The sequence below is a fragment of the Tursiops truncatus genome, chromosome 4 (assembly GCF_011762595.2).
Source record: "Tursiops truncatus isolate mTurTru1 chromosome 4, mTurTru1.mat.Y, whole genome shotgun sequence".
In the NCBI taxonomy this organism is placed as follows: domain Eukaryota; kingdom Metazoa; phylum Chordata; class Mammalia; order Artiodactyla; family Delphinidae; genus Tursiops; species Tursiops truncatus.
The window spans coordinates 56,356,291-56,383,009 of record NC_047037.1 but is presented as its reverse complement, the minus strand read 5'-3'; the positions used below and the strand labels follow the sequence as shown (position 1 = coordinate 56,383,009).

The 26,719-nt window shown below is 34.5% G+C and overlaps 1 protein-coding gene and 1 pseudogene across 2 annotated transcripts in view; both read right to left on the bottom strand.

Annotated features, from left to right (window-relative positions):
• PIK3CA (phosphatidylinositol-4,5-bisphosphate 3-kinase catalytic subunit alpha) overlaps window positions 1–26,719 on the bottom strand; it is a 107,375-nt gene that overhangs the window by 22,008 nt on the left and 58,648 nt on the right. For both annotated transcript variants that reach the window (XM_033855496.2, XM_033855497.2), the window contains exons 2-6: window positions 9,928–10,355; window positions 9,182–9,391; window positions 5,947–6,197; window positions 3,978–4,223; window positions 3,173–3,258 (exon numbers count right to left, since the gene is read on the bottom strand). In XM_033855496.2, the coding sequence (XP_033711387.1) occupies window positions 3,173–3,258; window positions 3,978–4,223; window positions 5,947–6,197; window positions 9,182–9,391; window positions 9,928–10,279 (1,145 nt within the window). In that variant the 5' untranslated portion in view covers window positions 10,280–10,355. The remainder of the gene's footprint in view (window positions 1–3,172; window positions 3,259–3,977; window positions 4,224–5,946; window positions 6,198–9,181; window positions 9,392–9,927; window positions 10,356–26,719) is intronic.
• Window positions 23,303–23,401, bottom strand: LOC117312315 (U6 spliceosomal RNA; annotated as a pseudogene).

Genomic DNA, 26,719 nt, shown 5'->3' with positions numbered 1-26,719 from the left:
TATGTGTAACCCTCACTTTGTGTAACCCTCGCTTTGTCTGTTTTTTCATGTGTGAAATGGGACTAATAATATTACCTACTCTCAGAGAGTTGTTTTGAAGATTAAATGAGATAACATAAGTAAAGCACTTAGAACAGTAACTGGTCCATGTTAAAAGCTCAAGTGCTAGATATTAACTTTGAAAACTTTTCAAATGGCTTCTTTATAATTCTGTTCTGTTTTCTGATTATAAATAAAACAAGACTTAATTAACAAAACAGTATAAGAATTCTACTTTTAATTAGTCAAACTAAGTTATAAAACCATCAGTAAAATAAGTTCTATTTATTCTAGTATCTTTGCTTGAGTGTGGTCAAAGATAAAAAGAAATATGTTGTCCTTTTATACAGAGAAGACATTTAAAATGCGGGAACTTAGCTAGAAGGAAATCGAAAGGGAAAGGAGACAACAAATGCAGGGAAAAGAAATACTGTGAGATTTGATAAGTCCACAGTAATTCAAGAAAAATTAGAAGATGTATCTCAAATGTACCTAGTACTTTTTACTACTCTGAAATTTTTAGAATTGTTCATAATTAGTGGGAAATTTTTTACACACTTTCTAAGAGAACTGTGTCTTATTAATGTAGTTCAGTATTATGTTAACCGAATAAAGCATGCTCCTTTCACACACACACCCCACCCATACCCAATTAGGTTCTTTATTTTGGCAATGGTTTTATATATATATTTCAAATTGATTTTGACATTGGGAGATAACTGGTGACATTTATAAGAAATTTATTTAGTATATAGAAAGAACAGATTTAGAACAATCACTTAATCTCAGTAAGAATTTTAAAGATTCTAATAACTTAATACACTTTTACCTCTGATCTTTTCTGTAAATGCAGAAAAGTTTTAAAATTTTTTTTTTGATTTTTGATTTTTTGATTTTTTTTTCATTTTAACATCTTTATTGGAGTATAATTGCTTTACAATGGTATGTTAGTTTCAGCTTCACAACAAAATGAATCAGTTATATATATACATATGTTCCCATATCTCTTCCTGCTTGCGTCTCCCTCCCTCCCACCCTCCCTATCCCACCCTCCCTATCCCACCCCTCCAGGCAGTCACAAAGCACCGAGCTGATCTCCCTGTGCTATGCGGCTGCTTCCCACTAGCTATCTACCTTACGTTTGGTAGTGTATATATGTCCATGCCTCTCTCTCGCTTTGTCACAGTTTACCCTTCCCCATCCCCATATCCTCAAGTCCATTCTCTAGTAAGTCTGTCTTTATTCCTGTTTCACCCCTAGGTTCTTCATGACATTTTTTTTTCTTAAATTCCATATATATGTGTTAGCATACGGTATTTGTCTCTCTCTTTCTGACTTACTTCACTCTGTATGACAGACTCTAGGTCTATCCACCTCATTACAAATAGCTCAATTTCGTTTCTTTTTATGGCTGAGTAATATTCCATTGTATATATGTGCCACATCTTCTTTATCCATTCATCCGATGATGGACACTTAGGTTGTTTCCATCTCCAGGCTATTGTAAATAGAGCTGCAATGAACATTTTGGTACATGACTCTTTTTGAATTATGGTTTTCTCAGGGTATATGCCCAGTAGTGGGATTGCTGGGTCATATGGTAGTTCTATTTGTAGTTTTTTAAGGAACCTCCATACTGTTCTATATAGTGGCTGTACCAACTCACATTCCCACCAGCAGTGCAAGAGTGTTCCCTTTTCTCCACACCCTCTCCAGCATTTATTGTTTCTAGATTTTTTGATGATGGCCATTCTGACTGGTAAAATTTACTTAAATCGTTATACTACTACCACAGGGATTTTACCTTACAGATATTCTTAAAGGAAAGACAATAAAATATAAGTCCTTTATGAATAGCTATTTTAAGATATTAAAATTTTAACAGTTTAATCTTATATTATTAAATAAATTTACCTTTTACTTTTCTAAAGCCTGTTTATTCTTGGTACTTGAAAGAACTAGGATAACTCTACCCAACTGTATTTTGTGGTCTTTGCTTGGGGCTTGTTTAATTCCTTACATTGTTGGTTTTATAGTTTTCACCAAATTTGGAAAATTTTGGCTATAATTTCCTCAAATATTGTTTTTCTGCTCCTTGCACAACCACCCACCTAACCTGTGACAGATATGCTGTGTGAGTGGGAAATAAACATTTGTTGTTCTAACAAAAAATTCAGAAGATTCTGGTATGGTCTGTTGCCACAGCATAACTTCTAACCCGAATGATGTATTGATACTTTCTGACCTATGATGGTTCAGGCAGGGCAGGGAACTATTTCCCTTCCTCCTGGTAGAGAAGGCTACCATCTCTTTGAACTTTATGTAGGCTCTCTCACCTCTATCAATTTAATTACAACACCATAACTTTTTCTTGACTCTCCTAGAACTCAGTCTGAATTGATTATGAAATTTACTTCTGGAAGATCCACTAGTTAGCTCTATTGCTAGTCTAAAAAATCCATCTTTAACATTTAATTCCAATTTGAGTTCTCTTAAAATATTACTATTAATTTCAAGAATAAACTTTTATCCCCAAATGATTCTATACAGAGAAGCAAAGAAATGGCAGGATGTCAAGCTGTTGAATTATACTACCTTTTATTTCTTCATTTTATCTAGGCAGTAATCATTTAGAAATGTTCCCAATAACATCCCCTCCCACTAAGAAACTGGTTTGTGCCCCAAGATTCTTTATTTGAATGTCATAAATATGTATTCTTGGGAGTACTGTAAAGAAAACTGCCTCAGAGTAGTCCAGCTCTAAAGTTGTTTGCCAACTCTCACTTCTTAATGGAAATGCAAATGGAGATAAAAAAGGAATAAAATGCTAGGTTTATGGATCTAATGTAAGGAATAATCAGCACAAAACTATAATCACATTCTGTTCTCTCCTTGACACAATGAGAAGAGAGGATCAGAAAAACCCTTCCAATAACGTTTTAGGGAGAATCAATAAAGTGATCCTGTGATTGATACTCATTAGACGGAATGTCCTCATGTTCTATATGTAAATGTCTGGTAATTATATATGACTTGTATAAAACTAATGATGTAAACTATACTACTTTTATTTATTATACTGCTAAACACTAATACGACTTTTGGAAATATAAACTCATATATACTTCCTTACCTGGGATTGGAACAAGGTACTCTTTGAGTGTTCACATTATCACATAAGGGTTCTCCTCCATGGTAGATACCTGTTCGAACATAGATCTAAGGAAAATAAAAAGTTATGTGTATACACATACATATATATATATATGTATATATACACACGCACACATACATACTAGACCAGACCAATATTAAACATTATCAAAACAATGTAACTGATATGAATGAGAGAATCAACTAAAGTTTCTGTTCAGATGTAGCTTTTCTTTTCTCTTTTTCTTCACATGTATAGTAAATTAATACTGATGCAGATTCTTCACCAAAATGTACTGCTGCCTTCAGGTGGACTTACACTATTAAAAATCAAGATAGGCCCACAATCCCTTTAGGCCAGGTATGTAATTCAGAGTTTTTCATATTTTAGAAAGATAAATTGGTACATATACTAAATATTACTTAGTACTCTTAGCAGTTAAAGCAGCACTCCATAAGGAAATTAATATTTCTGCAATAAAACATTTGGATATTTACACTAAGTGGGATAAATAAAGACTGTAAAAAACCTCGCTTCAGGTTAGGTCAGGTTTTCCTGCCAAATGAATTCTGTAAAAGTTTGGTTTTAAGAGCTTAGAATTATGGGTATTAGAATTATTAGAATTAGGGATATTAGAATTACAGAAAATGATTATAAGCTGAGGTAGATGTTTTCTAGCCAGCTGAAAACATACTGCAGGTCAACAGATTATTATATACTTCAATAAAAAAGATTTATATAAAATAATTTATATACAATAATAAACATCAACACTTGACCTTACCTTGTCAATGTCTCGAATATTTACATTCACATAGGTTGCACAAAGAATTTTTATCCTAAGTGCACTATTTATAACCCAAAGGGATTTTGTAGATGTTTCTCCATTCATATATGGTGTAGCTGTGGAGATGCGTCTGGAATAAGATGGCATTGTAAAACAGTCCATTGGCAGTTGAGAGTAGAGGCTTTCTTTAGCCATCAGCATCAAATTGGGCATCCTCCCAAGCATTATACAGCTTCTTATATACTGTAAGAGATTAAGGTGGGAGGAGAGAAGGCATTTCTTGTAAGGTTTTTCATTTTAAAGGCAACATATAAGAGTACTATGAGAATTTACATACTAATCTGCAAAGGTAATTAAAAAAATCAAACATTATAGACACATTTCTTAGCAGTTGCTATATTTATAACATTTTAAAAACTAACATTTGGGAGTTAGGTTTTAGCACAGATAAACCAAACACATCTTGGAATATAAATTGTATAAAAGAAAAGAAAAACAAAGGTCAGCTTTTTAGACTGTAGTTCTACCTTTAACTGGAAGGAAAAAGAAAGAAAAGAAAAAAGGAATTAAAAATAAGGATAAGAAGATACTCATTATGAAAACACTAGATATTAGAATTACAGAAAAGGGCTATAAGCTGAGGTAGATGTTTTCTAGCCAACTGAAAACATACTGCAGGTGCTTGTTAAAGGAAAAGCAACATCATTTAGGAAGCCTCTGCCATTCAATCTATTAAGTCATACTGATGTCAAATCCAAGAGCTGCTGCCCACTTGTTCTTCTGTCCCAACATTTCTTGAGAAATATTTGTTTTGTTAAAAAAAAAACAGAACAAAAAAAGCCAAAAACCACAAAGAGAGGAGACTAATAAAATTATGGAATATGTTTTAAAAAATATTAAAATGCATTGGTTTGAACTCTGAAATGGTAGTTAGGATAGATTTTCAAGCAACTGTACACATATTACAAAAACCTATTTTCTTACCCATAAGCCCTACTATACTGTAAGCAACCTAAAAGCCAGAACCATGTCTTGCTTGGTATTGTAAATCAGCACTTGACATATGCTTGGTACAAATACAGTTGCTTCTTATAGGTATTTATTTAATGAATAGAAATAGAGAGTAGGGAAGTATTTATAGTACACCTTAATTAACTATAGATCATGGATTTTTTGAAATGTTTATTTTAATTCCTTCTAGTGCCACTGCTTGGGAGGGGATAAAAATCATTAAATACCCCATATTTGGGGATTACTATAACTGCCAATTTTTTTTTTTTTGACAAAGAACACATTTACCTTATTGCTTACACTGCCTATTCAAATGAACACAACAAACCCTTTTTAAAAAAAGTAAGGCACATGAAAAGCCTTTTGGGCAAGTTCCATGTTATTTAAAATTCCTATTGGCTATAAAAGTATTTCCACTATAGAACTGGACCTATCCAGAAAAGCACACGATGCATTTTTTGCATGTAGAATACCTGAAGCATTATTATATCTTACCTCATGGCACAATTAAACAGTCACCAAATCAAATGTTTGTATCTGAATAATGATATATCTATTGTTACAATTGTAAAACATTAATCAGCTTACCCATATATGTAGTCAGGTCCCCAAATATTAATTATATAAAATCTAAAAGAATAGCATCTGTCGTCTCAAATTCATCAGTCTCTCAAATTAAATATAGTGTAAAAAATAAACTTATTAATCTATTTACTAATATTAATTATTTAATTTTGGGAATTCCCTGGCAGTCCAGCGGTTAGGACTTGGCACTTTCACTGCTGGAGCGTGGGTTCAGTCCCTGATGGGGGAACTAAGATCCCGTAAGCTGTGCAGCACAGCCAAAAAAAATTTGTTTTTAATTTTCAAAAACTATGTCCTAAATACAGATACCAGTTCCCAATGTGATTACCTTTTAAATTTAAAAGTAAGATCTTTGAAACTTGTTACTCACCTTATACTGACTCAGAGGATATTTTTCTAGGAAGTATTCGTCACATCCACACACTTTTAAAATATACTTGCCCTGATATTCTAAAACACAGAGTTTTAGTTGTTCAGATGATAGCAACATACTTCGAGTTTTTTTCCTGATTGCTTCAGCAATTACTTGTTCTGGCACACAGTCATGGTTGATTTTCAGAGTATACTTCTGCTTGTCATTATTTGGAGAAACTATTACCCAAATCACCACTATTATTTGCCCTATAATAGGAAAATAATATTAGATGCAGTCACCACATATATTTCATTTTTCAAGAGACAAATTTCCAAAAGTATGCACTAACCATAATGACTTATAATCAACCTTAATTAAATACAGGTAAATATCAGGTAGAATAACCAAATCTTCAAATCTGATAGGGCTGCCAAACCATGCCCAAACCTCATGTTTTAAGGCAAGCACACAAAACTGTGACTACTGTGTGTCTCAATTACCTGAGACCAAGCTAATTTCCATTCTAAACTACATGACACACTTCACAGATACAACCCCTGTGAAGAGTGACTCATGATGGCATCAAAGGTTCAATAGTACCTGAAGTAGAAGAGTTTCTGGGAACTGTGGGAAAGAATCATGGAGACTTAAAGAAAGATGCTGAATCAGAATGAGAGAAAAGATGGGGGAGGAAGGGGAAAAAAATAAATTTTCTATTTATCTTCCTTTTAAGAAGAATAATTAAGCTTTAAGCTGGGGGACCAAAAAAAAAAAAAAAATGAAAATGAAAAGATTAAAACTATGTTAGAGTCGTGTAGGTATCCAGAGTAAAATTCTTTCAAACTTTCTATATGTTGGAAATATTTCATAAATAGTGGGGAAAAATAAAAAGAGCATTCCATTTTAAAAAGTATGCTAAAGTAGAAATGAATTTTTAAAAAATTTCTTTATTTTCTTTATTTATTTTTGGCTGTGTTGGGTCTTTGCTGTGTGTGCAGGCTTTCTCTAGTTGCGGCGAGTGGGGGCCACTCTTCGTTGTGGTGCGCGGGCCTCTCACTGCAGTGGCCCCTCTCATGGAGCACAGACTCCAGGCACACAGGCTTCAGCACTTGCAGCCTGTGGGGCTCAGCAGTTGTGGCCTGTGGGCTCCAGAGCGCAGACTCAGCAGTTGTGGCACGTGGGCCCAGCCACTCTGCAGCATGTGGGATCTTCCCGGACCAGGACTTGAACCCGTGTCCCCTGCATTGGCAGGCAGATTCTCAACCACTGCACCACCAAGGAAGCCCAGAAATGAACTTTTAATGAAGACCTTATGTTATATAAGCATTAAACTACTTTGAAAAATATGTCTAAAATAGTGATAAGATGTCTTAATTCATTCTACTGAGAGAATATTATATTTAATAGTGTATTAAGTTAACCTATTCTATAACTTTCAATTAAAAACTTCACTTTGTTATTCTGAAAAATACAAATATTTATCTGACACAATGATATTTTTATTTCTAAAACAATTAGTTTATATATTCTCATGTACACTTAATTCTAGAAATTGATATATTGTCAAAAGTCGACTTATATATTATCATTCACTATGATCAGAGTTAAATACTGCATCTAACATTAAGATTAGGAAATTTACTTTTTCTTTGCATATAGTAAGAATGTGTGACGTTTCCCCAAAATTTCATAAAATATTTCTATTTATACTTATTTTTATTTGTAAAAAGATAATCAGCTATAATTCTGTAACAGTGAATTTCAAACTCAATGCTTTTTTTTTTTCAGTTTTATTCTGAGATAAACAATTCACCAAGAGATCAGCACCATATGCACACATTCATTCAATCAATCACTACTTACTGCACACAAGTTGTGTACCTGAAAAAAAAGACAACCCTCAGAATGGGAGAAAATATTTGCAGATGAATCAACGGACAAAGGATTAATCTCCAAAATATACAAACAGCTCATGTAGCTCAATATCAAAAAAGCAAACAACCCAATCTAAAAATGGGTGGAAGACCTAAATAGACATTTCACCAAAGAAGACATACAGATGGCCAAGAGGCACATGAAAAGATGCTCAACATCACTAATTATTAGAGAAATGCAAATCAAAACTACAATGAGGTATCACCCCACACTGGTTAGAATGGGCATCATCAGAAAATCAACAAACAATAAATGCTGGAGAGGGTGCAGAGAAAAGGGAATCCTCTTGCACTGTTGATACAGCTACTATGGAGAACAGTAGGAAGGTTCCTCAAAAAACTAAAGAAAGAATTACCATATGACCCAGCAATCCCACTACTGGACATATACCCAGAGAAAACAATAATTCAAAAAGACACACGTGCCCCAATGTTCATAGCAGCACTATTCACAATAGCCAGGTCATGGAAGCAACCTAAATGTCCATCGACAGACAAATGGATAAAGAAGATGTGGTATATATATACAATGGAATATTACTCAGCCATAAAAAGGAATGAAATTGGGTCATTTGTAGAGACCTGGATGGACCTAGAGACTGTCATACAGGGTGAAGTAAGTCAGAAAGAGAAAAACAAATATTGTATATTAATGCATATATGCAGAATCTAGAAAAATGGTACCGAAGAACCAGTTTCCAAGGCAGAAATAGAGACACAGATGTAGAGAACAAATGTATGGATGCCAAGGGGGGAAAGTGGGGGATGAGGGTGGGATGAACTGGGAGATTGGGATTGACATATATACACTAATACGTATAAAATAGATAACTAATAAGAACCTGCTGTATAGCACAGGGAACTCCACTTCGCTGTACAGCAGGAACTAACACAACATTGTAAAACAACTATACCCCAATAAAAAATAAGTAAATAAATTCAATTATAAAGAAAATACAGCACACAAAGTATTACACATTTCATGAGGACACACACAAATAAAATAATTCAAGATTTAAAAAAAAAAAAGTTGTGTACTTGGCACTCAGCTATATGTTGTCAGTAAAGCATTCCCTGCCTTCAAGAAGCTTATCATCTAGCTAGGATAAAAAGACTGTACAGGGATTCCCTGGTGGCGCAGTGGTTGAGAGTCTGCCTGCCCAAGCATGGGACATGGGTTCGTGCCCTGGTCCGGGAGGATCCCACATGCTGCGGAGCAGCTGGCCCCCCCCCAAAAAAAGACTGTACAAAGATATACGCACAGATAAAAGTTTTCACTACAGTGACCAATTATGGTAGATTTACAATTTTCTTACCTTTATCCAATTTATTATATATGTGCTTTGGCAGTTCTGGTGAAGATTCTACATTTGGAGGATAGACATACATTGCTCTACTATGCGGTGAATTGAGATCCCTAAGATCCACAGCTTCTTTACAAACATTGAGAATATTTCTTCGGAAGTCCTGTACTTCTGGATCTTTAACCATATCGAATTCACACACTGGCATGCCAATAGCAAAACCTTAAAAAAATTATATAGAGAATATAACATTCTGTTAAACACACAGTAAGACCATGTTTATTGTAAATAGGGAACTTGGTAGGTATGGAAGATCACAATAAAGAAGTTTCTCTTTGTTAATAAAATTTTTGATGAATACATATAGTAAGAATTGACAAGATCGCAAATACTTTTAATATATAAAATATGATCTGTTTGGCAATTTGGAGCAAAGGTAGCAAACATTATTCATATCAATTATTTTTTAAAAGACAAAACAAAACTGGGATATAACAAATATAAATCATCCCTACAAATGATACTTCTTAAAGAAAACTTTACAGAATAATACCAAGGTGTTAAAAACAGTTCCTCAGCCTAACAGTCAAAAAAACTTTAGATTTGTAATGATTTTTATTTTGAAATCTATTTATTTAAGATTACAAAGGTTATTAACCAGTTCAGACAAAATATTTTACTAATGAGAAAATAGTTAAGCTTCATAGTTATTTGCATTTAGAATAGAATGACAAGGCCATTTCAAAATTTTATCATACCAATTTCTCGATTGAGGATCTTTTCTTCACGGTTGCCTACTGGTTCAATTACTTTTAAAAAGGGTTGAAAAAGCCGAAGGTCACAAAGTCGTCTTGTTTCATCAAAAAATTCTTCCCTTTCTGCTTCTTGGGTAACACTTACGAAAATGTAAGAAGATTCATCTTGAAGAAGTTGATGGAGAGGGTATTTTCTCGCTTCTTTAAATAGTTCATGCTTTATAGTTATTAATGTAGCCTCACGGAGGCATTCTAAAGTCACTATCATCCCATTTGGTAGTAAACATTCTACTAGGATTCTTGGGGGCATCAAGTGGATGCCCCACAGTTCACCTGATGATGGTCTTGGAGGCATTGTTCTGATCCTTTACAAGTTTTACATATAAAAGTACTTTAAGGAATTAGATGCGTGGCTGTCCCAAAGCAGAAATCTAAACCAAAGAAAGAAAACATACGTTAAAAGAGAAACAACCATCAAAGAATACATTTATGGTATTACTAAATGCAAAAATTCATTTTCTGTAGTTTGAAATGATTAGGGTAAGTAATTACAATTCATCTTAGATTGTTGCTCCTAATTAGGCTAGAAGAACTGATTCCAAAGCAGAAATTAGAAAAAAAAATCACTTGTATTTAATAAATTCATTCAATAAAAAAAAGTTTTATTTGAATGGACTTTTAAAGTCAGTTCTTAACAAGACAGAGCTGGGGCTATGGAGAGAATAAATAGTAAGTTGCAACTGAACCCAAAATTCCCGTAATATATCATTCTTTTCTATTTTATGGAGCAACAGAATTTGGGCTGGAAAGGCTCTTTTAGATCATGGGTCCATTGTTTTTATTTTACAGATGAGTAAAGTAAAGGCTAGAGAAGTCAAACCCTTTTGCTTTTACACCCCTACTTCCACCCTATGGTAACTAGAATTTACATAGCTTAGTCTTTTTTTCTTTCTTAAGAAAGAAAAATCATTGTAATTTCCTTTTTTGTATTGATTATTGTCTAAGTGATATCTTAGACCATATCTAAATTTTTTTTTTGTTTTGGTTTTCTTCGGTACGCGGGCCTCTCACTGTTGTGGCCTCTCCCGTTGCAGAGCATAGGTTCTGGACGCACAGGTTCAGCGGCCATGGCTCACGGGCCCAGCCGCTCCGTGGCATGTGGGATCCTTCCTGACCGGGGCATGAACTGGTGTCCCCTGCATCGGCAGGCGGACTCCCAACCACTGCGCCACCAGGGAAGCCCTAAGTATTTTAAGTATAATTAAATTTACTTAAGTATAAAGCTTAAGTATAATAAGCTTTTAAGTATAATTTAGTTATATATTCACTATAATGTAAAGTGTCATCAATGCATTTTCCTTGAGATATAATGATGAATTTGCAATGATCCATCCCTTTTATCAAATAACCCAGTCCTAATACTTCTGATTGAAATGAACTGATCTACATATCCAATGACTCTTTTTGTCAGTATAATGTTCCAACACACTGTGTTAAGCACTTATATTATTTGGAAAAATATTAAGTATTATTACAATCTGAAGCCCTCATTTATTTTAGATGTCAACAACCTTAGGGGTTCCTTTGGAAGATACTGTCAAAACCCACAAAACAAAATTTTATTTCTTGCTGTTTATATTTTCTTTTATTCAGTAAGCTAAACTGTAAAGATATAAGAAAAAATAAGGTCTGAGATATTAAGAAAATAAAGAAGAAATAAAAGTTAAGCAAGAGGAATGAATCAAAAAAGAGCCCAGATAACTTACATATTCAATTACTCTATCAGGCACTGTAGACAATAGCTATAAATGACACTTTGTTCATTCACCAAAAATGTATTGATGTTGTCCCCAGGACCATGTTAGGTGCTGGGAATATGATGATAAGTAAGACAGGCATGGCCCTTGCTCTCACAAGACAAAGTCAAGAGTGTGAAGGTTATGTGTATATGGGTGTGGGGTAATAAATTCACAGGTACAAAACAGAAAAAAAATGTTCTCATGAAGTGCCAGGTGCTATAAAAGCACATAGAGTGGTCACCTAACTTAATGGAAGTTGGAGTGGGAAAGTTTTCCATAGGAGGTAACATATAAACTAAATTCTTTAGGGATAAGCTGGAGCTGAACAAACACAGTGAGAAAGAGGTGAGGAGCACGATATATCTAATCCAGAAACCTATCTCTGACTCCTTTATGTCATGCTCGCCAACAGCTAATCCATCAACCAATTCTGTTAATTCTATATCCTGAATCTCTTAGTACCTTGGGTCAGGCCACTACTATTTCTTGTCTGGACCACTGCAAAGGCCTAAATGTAAGTCTTACTACATCTACATTTGCCCCCTACAATCCATCTTTCTCCTCATAGCCAGTGCAATCTAGAGACAACAATAGAACCTATTTTGATCAGACATTTCTGCTGTACCCATTCTCAGTTGCAAACAAGTGTTTATGCTTTAGAGTTATAACATATGAAGGAGGTGAGGAGTGGAAATAGGAGAAATTTCAAGCCCTCTCCCTACCTCTGGAAATACAGAAATCAATTGAAAGACAATAAGGAATAAAAAATTATTTTTTAATACCTGAAAATATTTTCTTCAAATTTATAAAAGGGACTCACTGAAGTTATAGGATTTAAAATATAATTATCCTATTTTCTATACTTTTAAAAGAAAATTCATTGGCTAGCAAAAAGACCAGATGGATCAATCTGAGTGCATAATTATAAACTGACTTAAGCTAAGCTTTTTAAAAACATACAAAAAAATCTGAAGAATGCAAGGGAAAATGCCAAATGACTACTTTTAAATGATGATCTGCCTGCACAAAAAAGTTCAAACAAAAACAAAACCAAACCACAAACCACACTAAAACAGCAGCTGTGTTTATAGTTTTCTTTGTTGAATGGCACTAACTGATCTATGTTACGGAATCATGCGGGCAACTATTTTATATATAATAAATAACAACCCCCAGAGTCCCATATGTTTCCTAAGAATTAGCAAAAGAGAAGTCTAGTACAACAGGAGATCACTGATTCTAATCCTTATTCTACTATAGTATATTTATGGGCAATTAACAACTAGTAAATACTCAAGACATGCCCTTCTCATTAAGAGAATAAATGCAATCACAGCTATAAAACACTTGGCGATCCTGGAAGGCAGGCACTGGTCGACACTCTGGTAGTACTATACAGAAGAGAGAGGAAGTTAACTCTGTCTTCTTCTGCCAGGCCTTATTCTGTTCAAACCACTACCTCAGAGCTCACAAGAACAGAAGTGTAGAAGAGGCAAATGGAGCTAACACTTAGTATTTAGTATGCATCTTGCACTTATGCAGGCAATAACCCTTTTGGTGTAGGTAATAACCATTTTACATATGAGAAAACCGAAGATCAGAGAAGTAAAGTTATTCGCCACCAGTAAATGTTAGATACGGATTTTGAATCCAGGTCTAGATGATTTCAAAGTGTACATTATAACCATGCTGCTATTTGGGCTTCAGTTATGGCAGGAATATTCACTGGTGGTAAATAAGAGAATGGGCTCTGAAGTTACACTGGATTCACATTCTGTCTGCCTTAGTTAATAGTTGTATGGCCTTGAGCAGTTTAATTCATCTCATGGCACCTTATATCACTCCCCACCCCTGCCACCCACTGCCCCAATTTGTTATGTTGGGATAATGGCATATACTTCATCAGACTGTGGTATTAGATGAGGTAATATATGAAAAACATGTAAGCAAAGAGACTGGCACACTGTAAGCACTCAAAAATGTTAAATATTATTAATAAACCTGTTAAGTATACCCATATTATCTTTTCAAGCTATTATGAATTATTCAGGACGAGCATCAGTTAGGGATGGGAAAAAGGAGCTTGGGTTCTTTTACAGAGGGAAGCAAGTAAATAAGGAGCTTCAGCTTCATCAAGCAGCGCCAGTGTCAAGTGCTGAAACTTGAAGGTAGCACTGGTATTGCAAGGCTCACAGATGAGTTTAGAATGTGGCTCAGATGCTGGTACTTTTGCAGCTGCTTCTAGTTCCCCAAACCCCTAGTATCCCCATTTAATTGGTACAGCTATTTATGGCTTAGGTGTGAGGAATCCTCCTTTTTGGAGAAATACTTGCTTGTGCCAGGTTCTAGGTTAAATAGTATGAAAACAATGGTAAATAGATGCTTTCTCTTTGGTTGTTTAGTTTACTGGGGAAAGACAAGACACAGGAACAACTTTAACAATGGAAAATTGTTATAAGACAGAATATGAACTTTGGAAAAGTCACAGGAAATCTCCAACTGCCTGAGGAGGCTAGGGAAGGCATCACAGAGGTAAAGTCTGAGTATCACAGATTAGTAGGGATTTTGCAGAGAAGAGGTGGCTTGGACATGGGAGAGCTAGACGAGGAGGGTGTTTTAGATTGCCACAAGAGTATGTGTGCAAAGTCACAGACCATGAAAGAATGCACCTTTTACCAGCAATACAAGCTGTTTTTATTACTTGAGTATGAAGTGCATGAGAATAGGTAGGCTATGTGATAAAGAAGGAGGGGTGAGAGGTAGGCAGGGGCCAGAAAGGTGAGCAGACTCCATTTTAAGGAGTTTGAATTTTATGTAGTACACTCTAAGTAAAACGGAGTCTCTGAAGTATTTTGAACACAAGAATGACATGACACTTTTTTCATGATTTTTAAATTCAGATTTCTTAAAAAAATTGTTTTTAAATATAGGATATAACCAAATAAACATTAAACCAAGGTGTAAAAACTTTATCTTCTCAATTTCCCAAATTTGGAGGAAAATCCCTAAAGTTAAGAAATCAGAGTACGTAACGTTTTAAATAAATGGCCTTTACACTACAGAAAAAATTAAATGTTGATAAAGAAGGTGGAATTATCCAAACTTAAGGGCATAACCTATTTACAAAGAAAAACTTATTTGAAAAGCAGTAGAGGGGGATAAATCACTCTAAGATTAATATTTAAAATATGAATCTATGCAATTTGGAGGTCTGAGGTGACAAAAATGTATTTTTAAAAAGAAAACACTTTAAGAGTCAAGGAACTACTCTATTGGGCTTTGGAGTTCAGAATGCCAGGACTAAATAGTCACATATTGACAAATCACAATTATTCAGAACTGTTAGGAAATAAATTGGTTTTGCTTATCCTAATTTTTTTTTAAATTTTATTTATTTATTTATTTTTGGCTGTGTTGGGTCTTCGTTTCTGTGCGTGGACTTTCTGTAGTTGCGGCGAGCGGGGGCCACCCTTCATCGCGGTGCACAGGCCTCTCACTGTCGCGGCCTCTCTTGTTGCAGAGCACAAGCTCCAGACGCGCAGGCTCAGCAGTTGTGGCTCAGGGGCCTAGTTGCTCCGCGGCACGTGGGATCCTCCCAGACCAGGGCTCGAACCCGTGTCCCCTGCATTGGCAGGCAGATTCTCAACCACTGCGCCACCAGAGAAGCCCTATCCTAATTTTTAAATATATCTAATAATGAGTTATTTCAACTGGGGCAGTTCTGTTTTCCTAAAAGAGTATATATAAATATATTTCACAACTTACCCTTTTCTTGATGAATTACAGTCCTCATTATAAAATGAACTACTGTGCTATACGAAAATACAAGATAGCAAAGCTTTTCAGTATTACTGAGGAGTCTGAGGGTATTTCTGACCCTAAAACCAATGATCCCAGGGTGGAGACTGATTTAAAAACGCTCTCATCCCCTGGTTTTCTAGCAGTCAATGGTCACTTCTCAGCTGTGGCCAGACTGCCTTATGAGAGTAGCCTCCTGTTCTTCTGTTATTCATTTCTACTCAGCATCCACATTTGACCATCGTTTTCTAACAGTCTATTAGCTAAAGGCCAACAGACCAAATGATGATATGAGAACCTCTGCTTTATGAGGTTAGAACAAAACATGTAACAGATACCTTGCTGATCAGGGACTTCTGTTTACTTCCTTGTTCTGGTATTAAAATTACTGTTAAAAATTACTGTGCTTGGGCAGGAGGCACTGAAAGTCTTTTTTGTTCTTAGAAGGACTGAACCTGCATTTATGTCTTGGTAGGGGTTGGGTCTGTCTGCATTAGCAGTCCATGCGGGATGGATGATATTGCTCAGCAGGAGTAAACACACCTTTAAGGACAAAATATGCAGCAGAAATGAACAGTAGAAAATAGTCTCAGACTCTCCACTGTCACTTGACTTTTATAGTGAAAGGCTTCTTACTTCAATGGGCAATTCAGTATTTTGAACACTTAGTGTGCACTGTCAGCCCAAAAAGACAATGACATTTTGACAATTTGTTTTTAACTCCTAAATTGAAAGCCTTTCTCCATTTATATTAAAATGTTATTTCCAGATTTCATCATTTAAGGCAAGGGTTGTCAAACTATGGCCCACAGGCCAAATCCAACTCACCACCTGCTTTTGTAAATAAAGTTTAATTGGAACACAGCCAATAAACCATGTTTACGTATTGTCAACGATGCTTTTGCACTACAACAGTAGAGTTGAGCAGGTGCTACAGAGACCATGTGGCCTGCAAAACCTAAGATATTTACTATCTGGCTTTTTACAGAAAAAGTTTGCTACCTCTGAAAAGGTATCAGAATTACTTGATAGCAACTGAAGAATTTTCTAAATGCACAATGGCTAATAAGTCATCCCAACCCTACCTTTACAACCACAACCCTATACTTTCAATCTAAGTACTTTGAAAACAAAAACAAAGACATTAATTTTAAGCCAGTGAAGTTAAAATCTTGAAATGCTGAAGTATCTCATAAGTCACTTAAATATTTTCAGTGTTAGGAGCTCACTAACTGATGTAGAAGTTTTTGTGAAGCACTTCTAAAGTTATTCCTAAAGGTTGTTATTCCTAAACTTCTTTATTCCAACAGTTCTGCCTTCTCTATCTCTGAACATATTGACAGAGATTAGAATTTTCCCTAGGTCTTTTAATCCCAATTCCTTTAACCATAATTCAGGTGAGACAGTTTGTTGTCATCTTCTTTGCCATCACTGGATGTGTTCTTTTGCTAATAATATTCATCTCAAAATGCAGCAACCAAAATCTAGTACAATACTCTAGAGTCAATATCACCAAGGCAGAGTACAGAAAACTATTAGTTGACTGTGGATTATGAGTCTCTATAAACACTGGCTAAGACAGCAGAGACCTTTTCTAACTTGATTACTTTAAAATATACATAAAGCATATCTTATATATTTTTAATTCAGATTTTAATTTCAGAAGTATATTATGTTTAAAATAGTTGTTTCTAAAATATCAATATTACATCTGCATCAGAAAGTCATTAAAAATAAGAAAGCTATTTTTAAGCGTACACTTGCAAACTTAGGGGATATCTATATGGACTCGATTGCAGCTTAATCACCCCAAACAGCCACAATTTGCTAAAATAAGCACCTTGTATTTTCTAGATATATATGTCCCACAAATATAGAAGCTGCATAAATGTTGAATGACCAAAGGTTTTACAAACACCATTTTTTTATTTAACTGATACATTTAGCAAATGTTATCTGATTTCACTGACACATTTACAAATGTGTATCTGTTTAGACATATGTTGACAAGATATTTTCTACCCTCATTCTCAGATAGGTCAACAGGAAAACATTAAAGTAGTTTTGTGGCTAACTCAGTTGCCACCGCTGCATCCCAGCTGCATCTATTTGCTCATTAAAACTTTTCTGTTTTTTTAAAAAATTACAAATGAACCTTTAGTTTATTTAGAACAAGAGAACAAAAACTTGCCTCTACACTTACTACAGAAATAACATGATTTAAATCTCAATAATTCCATGGTTTGATTAATCTCTTTAATATTTATTTCCAGAGTTAATTACTTCCTTTCTTAATGTTACCCAGCCTCTTATGTATTTCTATAACTGTACCTTAATACATTATTATTATATTATCTACATCCATGTTTGACTTCCTGATAGACTGTGAACTTTTCCAGGATAGGGTCTTTATTTGGGTCACTATAATCCTACAGCATAAATGAGTAAGTAGGAAAACTAATTTGTTGAAATTATCCCAGGGAAAATGTAACAAGGCCCTGAACAAAAGAGTGGTAGCAACAGTAATAAGCAAGAAAAGAGATAGACGAAGATACCTTGTAAAGGAAAATCAAAAGCACTGAGAGATCAATTGGATTTAAGGGATAAGAAACCATTTTAAACAAATTTCACTGCAGTGGTTATGCATGGGAAGCAAGTGTCTTTCAGTACAATTATTCTGAGCCCCAGTTAGGGCCTCTAAAATTCTCTTCCTCTAAGAGTCACTGAGCTGTTGTTGGAGTGAGTCCAAACAGACAGCTGTAATATACACGAGCTCTGGAAGGATGCGTATTATCCATTTCTTTCAAAGTGCTGTCCTTCACTAACCTTTACAAGCAGATCATGAGAAAACAGATTTAACTCATTATTTTAGTGATTCAGACAGACCTTAACAACTTCGGGTTGGAAAATCAAGTTCTCATGACCAGGATATAGAAAATTTAAATTCCTTTAGAAGGTGATGCAATTCATTTTCACTATTAAATTTGTAGTGCTATAAAAAAGATGTTATGAAAATACATTTCAGAGATTTAATGCATTATATAACATAAGCGTTCCCTAACATGAGGTCCATAGATGGGCTTAGGAAGGGTCTTGCTAATGGATTTTTAAAATAATGACAATTAAGGTCTAGGTCAGCAATGTTTATACTGATGGTTTTTTTTAAAAAATAAATTTATTTTTGGCTGTGTTGGGTTTTCGTTGCTGCACGCGGGCTTTCTCTAGTTGCAGAGAGCGGGGGTACTCTTTGTTGCGGTGCATGGGCTTCTCATTGCAGTGGCTTCTCTTGTTGCAGAGCATGGGCTTTAGGCATGCGGGCTTCAGTAGTTGTGGGACGCAGCCTCAGTAATTGTGGCTCTTGGGCTCAGCAGTTGTGGCTCGCAGGCTTTAGAGTTCAGACTCAGTAGTTGTGGTGCACGGACTTAGCTGCTCCGCGGCATGTGGGATCTTCCCGGACCAGGGCTCAAACCCGTGTCCCCTGCATTGGCAGGTGGATTCTTAACCACTGCACCACCAGGGAAGTCCCTCTACTGACAGATTTTTGATTATCAATAAATGTGAACAAATGTGTAGCAGAATCAAATGTGGTAAACAGGGACTTCCTTAGTGGTCCAACAGTTAAGAATCCACCTTCCAATGCAGGGGACATGGGTTCAATTCCTGGTCGGGGAACTAAGATCCCACATGCCATGGGGCAACTAAGTCTGCACTGCAACTACTGAGCCCGTGCACGCTAGAGCCTGCGCGCCACAACTAGAAGAGAAGCCTGAGCGCTGCAACGAAGAGCCCACGTGCCGCAACTAAGACCCGCCGCAGCCAAGTAAATAAATTAATAAAAAAACGCTTAACTAAAAAAAATGTGGTAAACAAACATAAGTCATTAATAAGGTGAAATACAGATTAATAAATATTTGATCTTAGATTAAATTATAATTTTCATATTTTATATAGATACATAAAGAAAACATACCAAATCTCAAAATATAGTCACTAATTTTCCCAATTTGAGCTTATAAAAATTCAAATTTTACTGTGTGATAGGATAAATTAAAATTTCTTAAAATTTAAGCTCAAAGGGGCCTAAATATTAATAGAGGTGAAAATTGGAAGGACAGGATTATGAAGTAAATATAGTTAAACAATGTGGAAAATACAGTAAGAGATATTTCATAGTAGCACACAATTTAATAGGACAAATGATTCCACACTGACAAAGTTTTCCAGAAAATATTTTTCTCATCTTTGTGAGGGAGTCAAGACAGATTATCACAGCTTCATGTAAAACAGGCAGCAGGCAGTCAGAAGTAAACTGTAAATCAGGTAACTCTAGAATTCCCATTCACTTAATGAATAATACTTCAAATAAAAAATACATTAATAGTTTGCCTTGTTTTTCTATTTGTAGAAAAGAGTAGTAAATTCCAATTCTTTGATTCCTCTTTATTAATCAGGCCACCTTGTGACTAATAGCAAGCATTGGTAACACAGGTGGACACGGTTAAGGGTGCCTCCTTCTGCCTAAAGAAACGAACAAAGCTAACCATTCCATAAAGAGAATCTAACCAGGTGACTTAAGCTTTAACATCTTAACACCTGTAACAAATGAATAACCAAGGAACCTGAAAATGTTTTAGAAACCTCTACGTTTTTTCAATTATGGTATTATTCAGTATTTAGTAGCATATATGAAAACAGTCTTATTTTAATGGCAGAGCAGAAATGGTCTAACCTGAGGGTTTTGCTTTGGTTCAGATCACTGCTTGCTCCATCACCCTCAGCTCTGCTGACCCTATGAAGAACTCTGCAATTATTAAGACTTCCCCAGGAGAGGAAATTTCAGTCAGTTTCTTTATTTGCACAAAGTGAAAAAAAAAGTTACTACCTCATAGTGATGTTATAAGAATTAAATGAGATAATACATGTAAAAAAATCCTTAGTATAGTGCTTGGAGCATAAAAATTCAATAAAGGTTCCCTCTTCTTATCTATTGGATCAATGCTATCTAGATCCACGTGTCCAGAAAGGGACACAACTTTATTGTTTCAGGCCTATTGTAAGGAGATGAAAGATATTTTTTAAAATGATTTAAAAAATATTTTTGATGCAGAATATTTTATTGATATATTTGATATCTGTACAGATGTCTCTGTCCCCATCTTTGTATTTGTCTCTGTATTCTTACTGAAACATGAAATTCCTAAAGGATGAGGCCTGTTTAACTCAGTCCGTACATTCTCAGCAGAGCATAAGCATCAAATGGTCATCTAACATATTTCAATAATGATAAAACACAAGAGACATAAGACAAAAGCAGCTGGAAATACAGAAATTCTTATTTTAGAATTATGCTATACATAATTTGTAAAATCTACTTCTTTAAGTTTACACATGAGATTCTACTGGTTTTTCTCATTTAAAGAAAAAGGAGGAAAATTGCAATGAATAATAGAAATAAAAATTCAAAGTCATGTAACAAGTATTTTTGGTTCTTTGGACTGAAAAAAAATAATGACCAGTGAGGGAAAGCAAGAAGTAAAGGGGAATAAAATAGACCATACTACCGACTTTCTCTTCATGTTAAAATAAATGCCTTTTAATTATATCTGGATTGACTGGAAATAAGCAGTGATGATCGATGATCTTTTGGGGCTAAAAACCAACAACATAGCTCATGTACATTTAGTAAGATACTATTTAGTTCACAGAAGCAATACTTAAAGGAAATTTGGTATAATGTAAAGGGTAATTTTTTAATGAGAAAAAAGATACTTTCCTTGAAAAATGGTTACAAAGTAGTATCTTTTATATACAGAGAGAAACAACTCTATATTTAAGTTTAGCAGCTGTATTTACATTTAAGAATCAAGAGTATACTTCAACACAACAGTGAAAACAGAAGCCTAATTATGCACCTGATTGCCTCCATGAAAATTTAACCAATGTGAGATCAATGAAGAGAACAGCCCAGTAAGGAAGCATGGCCTACTACAAAGAAATGCAAAATATGGAGCAGTTCTTGAAATGTTACTCCAATTTCCTGGTAAGCAAAAATTTTAGCTCCCATGGAAGATGAAAAGAAAAGGTCCTGAAAGCTTAATCTCTTAGAAGTCAAAGTTTATAACCAAACTTATTACTGATGATAACCAAAAAATAGGCCTCACAGTCCTTTCTAATTCCCCTTTACAAATGAGACTCATGTCCCATATATTTCAGAAAGAAAGTCTATTTATTACTATTTATTACTTGGAGTTATATAGATGATGCTAACTACACACTGTTCCTTTCTTGATTGATGGGTTCATTTAAAAAAGTATAAAAGGGATCTACTTTCCAACTTAAAGTCAGTATCAAAATTAATTCTCCCCTCTTTTTCTTTCCAAAGTCTGGGGCTTCACAAAACATAACTTCACTCTTTTTTACACTAATGAAGCTAACACCTATCCGGGACTTGGATGTACTCCTTTGAAGAGACAAAAGAGTACATCATCCAGGGCCCATCTAGATAAATTCATTAAAGAGTTTAAGAATATCTTCAGTAAACATCTTAATTAAATTAAAACATCTAGAAAAAGGTAACACTAGCAATGTGTCTTCTAGCTCACTTGACTTGATTCTTTTAAAGACCTGTAATAAGCTGAAGGCAAGATGTTTCCGTATCAGGAATGAGAACTTCTCTTCCTGAAGTTTACAAATAGCTTTTCCTCTTTTATTTTTGTTTCTTTCTGGTTTAGCATAATGCCCTCATAAGCCTTTCCATGGCTTTGAATATCTCAACAGTCATCTTTCAAGTTCTCCTGCTACTATGGGTGAGGGCAGATGAACTTTTGGAAAACATTTGCTTCACACTGTTCTTTGTCTTTTCTTCTCTTTATCAAGAATGAACAGCTACCTTATTTCCTTATGTCAGAGGATGAAGACATAATTTGGTCACTATTGGGACTTCTAGTCAATTACTATTCCTTCTGGTGGCACCTCTCTAGTGTCTAGATGTATTGAAACTTGTCTGCACCCCACTGATTAACCTTATGGTCTTTCCTGACAATGATGAAAAGATGAGTCCTGCATAACAAGTCTTAAGCTATCATTATAAACAAAGTGAAACTTGTGTCAGCTACAGATTTCTCAGTAAAATGAGATGCTCTATCCTCCTTGTACAGAACAAGTAGTTAGTATCCATAGAGAAAGGAAAAAAACACCCTAAATACCAACACAGTAAATTTTCAGTCTAGTTTGATCCAATAAAGTTGGAGCTAGCAACTCTGACTAGGGGTACTAGCAGACATAATATATTCACCTAATTGCATCCAGATATATTTCATAGAAAGTCTCTTTACTTTGGTAGTATTATTTTCATTTTTTACCAATTTAACATTCCAAATTTTATAGATTGTACTATCTGTCACAAGGCCAAACTTATCTAGGAGAGAGAATGAGGGGCCAATCATAAAGCTTCATTATGGTCTACAGTTTCCAATGGATTTCTCTACTTCCTGAGTTTTATGCAGTGTCATTAAACTTAAGCTATAGTGTCTGTAATTATTATTACATACTACCACACACAAATAATGAACAAAGCATATATTTATATATCATTGCTGTAACTGGCTGCTGCAAGGACAATATTTTCAAAATTGAATGACAAGGTCTGGAATGTGCTGCAATGATCATGGTGGTGATTCTGGGAATACTCACAGGCTAAGAAGAAAGTACAACTGGACTCCACCAATTTCCTTTATGGCAGGAAAACAGCCTGCTGGTGAGTCAAATAAAAACATTAACTTAAAAATATGGAGTACTTCTTGAATCTGTGTATCAGCCTTACACAGGGACCATGCTAGTCTTCTGCTGTCATTCTAATTTTAGTATATTTTCTGTGGAAACAGGTACTATCCAATGAACTTTTACTAAAAATACTAGAAGGGCCTTACCTTTAGCTTCATTCATCCTAAGGCATAGTCCCCAATGGCTGTATTACAAAATTAAGCATCAGTATAATACAGTGTCATGAAAATATATTTTAGTTTTTAATTTAGATTAGACTGGGGAAATCTGGCCGAAGATGTACTGCATAACCTTGGTTATCATATCAATACATAGGTCCCTGACATTTTTGTCTAGTTATTTATCTGCCCTTGCTATTAACCTTTAGTCCCAATATCACAATCTCACCCTTTTCCTTGAACTGGTTACCTTTCTTAGAGGCCATTATAGTAATCTCTTCAAGTATTCTTTCTTTTATGTCATATCTATTGATATATTACTGGCATTCTACGAATAGATACAAAGCATAGAATGCATAGGGCACTCACATTTTACTTCATTAAATTTCACTTAAGATGATCATATAATGTCTATTTTTAATATGCTTATTTCACATGCCAAATTTATTGGCCAAAACAAGCAGTCCCTAGTTTTACTGAACTTAATCAAATAAACCTATAGAGAGCTACTTGAAAATATGTTCCATTTTCTTCAAACTATACTCTAATAAATGTAAGATATTGTATTATTTGTTCAATGAGTGCCACCCAAGTCTATCTACAGGTAACAATACAGTTCAAGAGGGATGCTACAACACTGGATGAAAGACATGAAATACAGTAGAAACTTGATTTAAAAATTTTGCTTTTTCAACGATAAAGACCAAACAGTAATATTATATTCTGATGTAACTCCTTGCCATCTGCTCCATTTTCTGGCAATAACAGAATACTTTAGTATTATACTAGTAATAGTGAAAAACTCCCCTGCAAGCAATTATTGACCGTATTTAATAGTGATTTATCATACTTCAGTATTTGATATCTGGTAAAAAGGGCTACTTCACTAAAGCAAAATTTGGAGTAATACAGGATAGCTGTCTGGCAAGCAAAGGAATGCAGATCTCCCAGAAGCGCAATCAGAGAGAGGGTAGCTTAACCGCAGCACAAACATCACCTAGTCAAGATGTGAAGAGAAGCAGTCCTACGACTGATAACAACAACGTGTAGTCATGTAAGCATAGGTATTTTTTTAAAAACTCAATTTTTTAGCCAACACAATATGGGTAAGATACTTTAGAATCCATTTAATGATGGAAGAGAAATATTAGTAGATGGGTTTCACTTTGCCTTTTCAAACACTATTCATGTATACTTGATATAGTACAATGTACCAAGTATCTGGGAAATCATGGTTACTATACCTTAACATGAGAGCAATGAGAATGACAAACTGAAATGGGTGTAACTGTGTATAAACAGCAAAATAAGTGATCAGTAAGTAGAATATTTCCATTTTATCCACTGCTGCTTAATATGTCATCAGTTGATCACCTAAGGCATAAAGTTAAACAATAAATTACCTTATAATTCAATAAGTTAAAGTGCTTCTTTAATACGTATCAACTGACAGAAACTTTAAAACTGGTTACTGAATGTAAGTCATTAAATTATTATCCCAACAACTGCTTCACATATTATGATTCATTAGTTAATTTTGCTGAAATTAAAATAAATGCACAGAGGGAGCCATAAGAAAGTTTGAAAAAGGGAACTTAAAGATCTAAAATTCTAAACCTTCACTAGGGAGTAGTATCTCAAGAAAGAGAACGATTGCAAAGATTAAAGTGAAGAGATACGGGACAGTTCCTAGGTTGAAGAGAGACACTGTGGGGGACATTAACAGAGACTTTTGTGTATGTGCTCAATAATGGTTATTACAGGAATGGACACATTGGAGAATCCTGATGTGGTGAAAATTCAGCATGAGAGCTTTTATTACGGCACATAAAGAGCACGTTTAAATCTCTATTTCTTAAATTGCAAGATTAAGGTTAAACTAAAACTGGAACATAAACTTTTAACTTATCTAGTCAATACCAATAATCTCTATTATTTGATAGTTGCTTTATGGTCTATGTGATTATAATTTGATACTCTCATACCAATTTTCAGTGATATAAGAAAAGAATGCACAGAAGAAAATAAAGTATCTCCACTGTCTCTACTGGAAGTCAGAAATTTACCTTCTGTCACAAAGTCTTTAAAACAATGAAGTATTTTTTTAAAAAAAGATAAAAGTATGTTCTATTTTTATAGCATAATCAACAAAATCATGATAACTAGCTTATTAGTTTTTATTTTTAATAACTTTTACATGTAAAAGTTTTAATATGTTAATATTAATATTAATTAATTTATTAATATTAATATTAATTAAATAATTATTAATATTAATTAATATTAAATAACATTTAATAACTTTTAAATGTAACTTAACGTTACATTTTTAACGACTTTTACATCTCTAGGAATCAGCTAATTAAAGCCTGTGCTTGGTTCCTTTGTTACAAGTGGCCTTACAATACTAGTGTTCTTACCCATCACTAGTCTACTCACAATAGTATCATTAACACTAAGATCCAAGTAACAGTGCTGTATTTATGACTGCACTTTAGTTTCCACAAAAGCAAAACTCTGAGAAGAGCATGAGTCATTATCCCCAGGGTAAAAAAAAATGTTTCTTTGGTCAGAATATGAAACTTATTACTGAAACTAGTAATTTAGCCTAGAAATTCATTTTCTGAATAAAAGGAACAGAATGTTTCTTTTCTCTATTAGAACACTCCAAAACTAGCACAGCTGTCCATCTGTCTGCTTTTACTACTCTCCATATCTGTTGTGTGGTGACAGAAAAACAACCTTTACTCTAGCTATTTTCAATACTGTTCTTTTGTTCTTCTGTCCTGTCAGGATGTCATTTTCCCAGGACAAAATACAGACACATACACACATGTGTTCACTCACACATTCTCTACTTCTCTCTCGCTATTCAAGCATCTATTACAAAGTCACTACAATACAGTATACATAGAGAACATTCTAAAAGTGTATATTTCTACAATGGTAAATGTCAAAAAGTTCTCAGGTTCATATGTTATATCTCATGTTAAAATACCTTCAAAATTAAAAACTTAAAATTACAAAGGTAAGGAACTATTAATATTATAAATGATTTAAAGTTTTTCCCCAAAGTTTCCTCAATAAAAAGTCAAAATAATCTTTCTGTGGTATTTTTCTGGACTCCTTTAATTGTTTCTTTTGTTGGTACCTCTTACTCTGCTTATTACTCAAATGTGGGGATTTTTCATGACATCACCACTCTCTCAATCTCCAAGGTTAGAACCTTTGGAATTCTCAACTCCTCTTGCATGACGT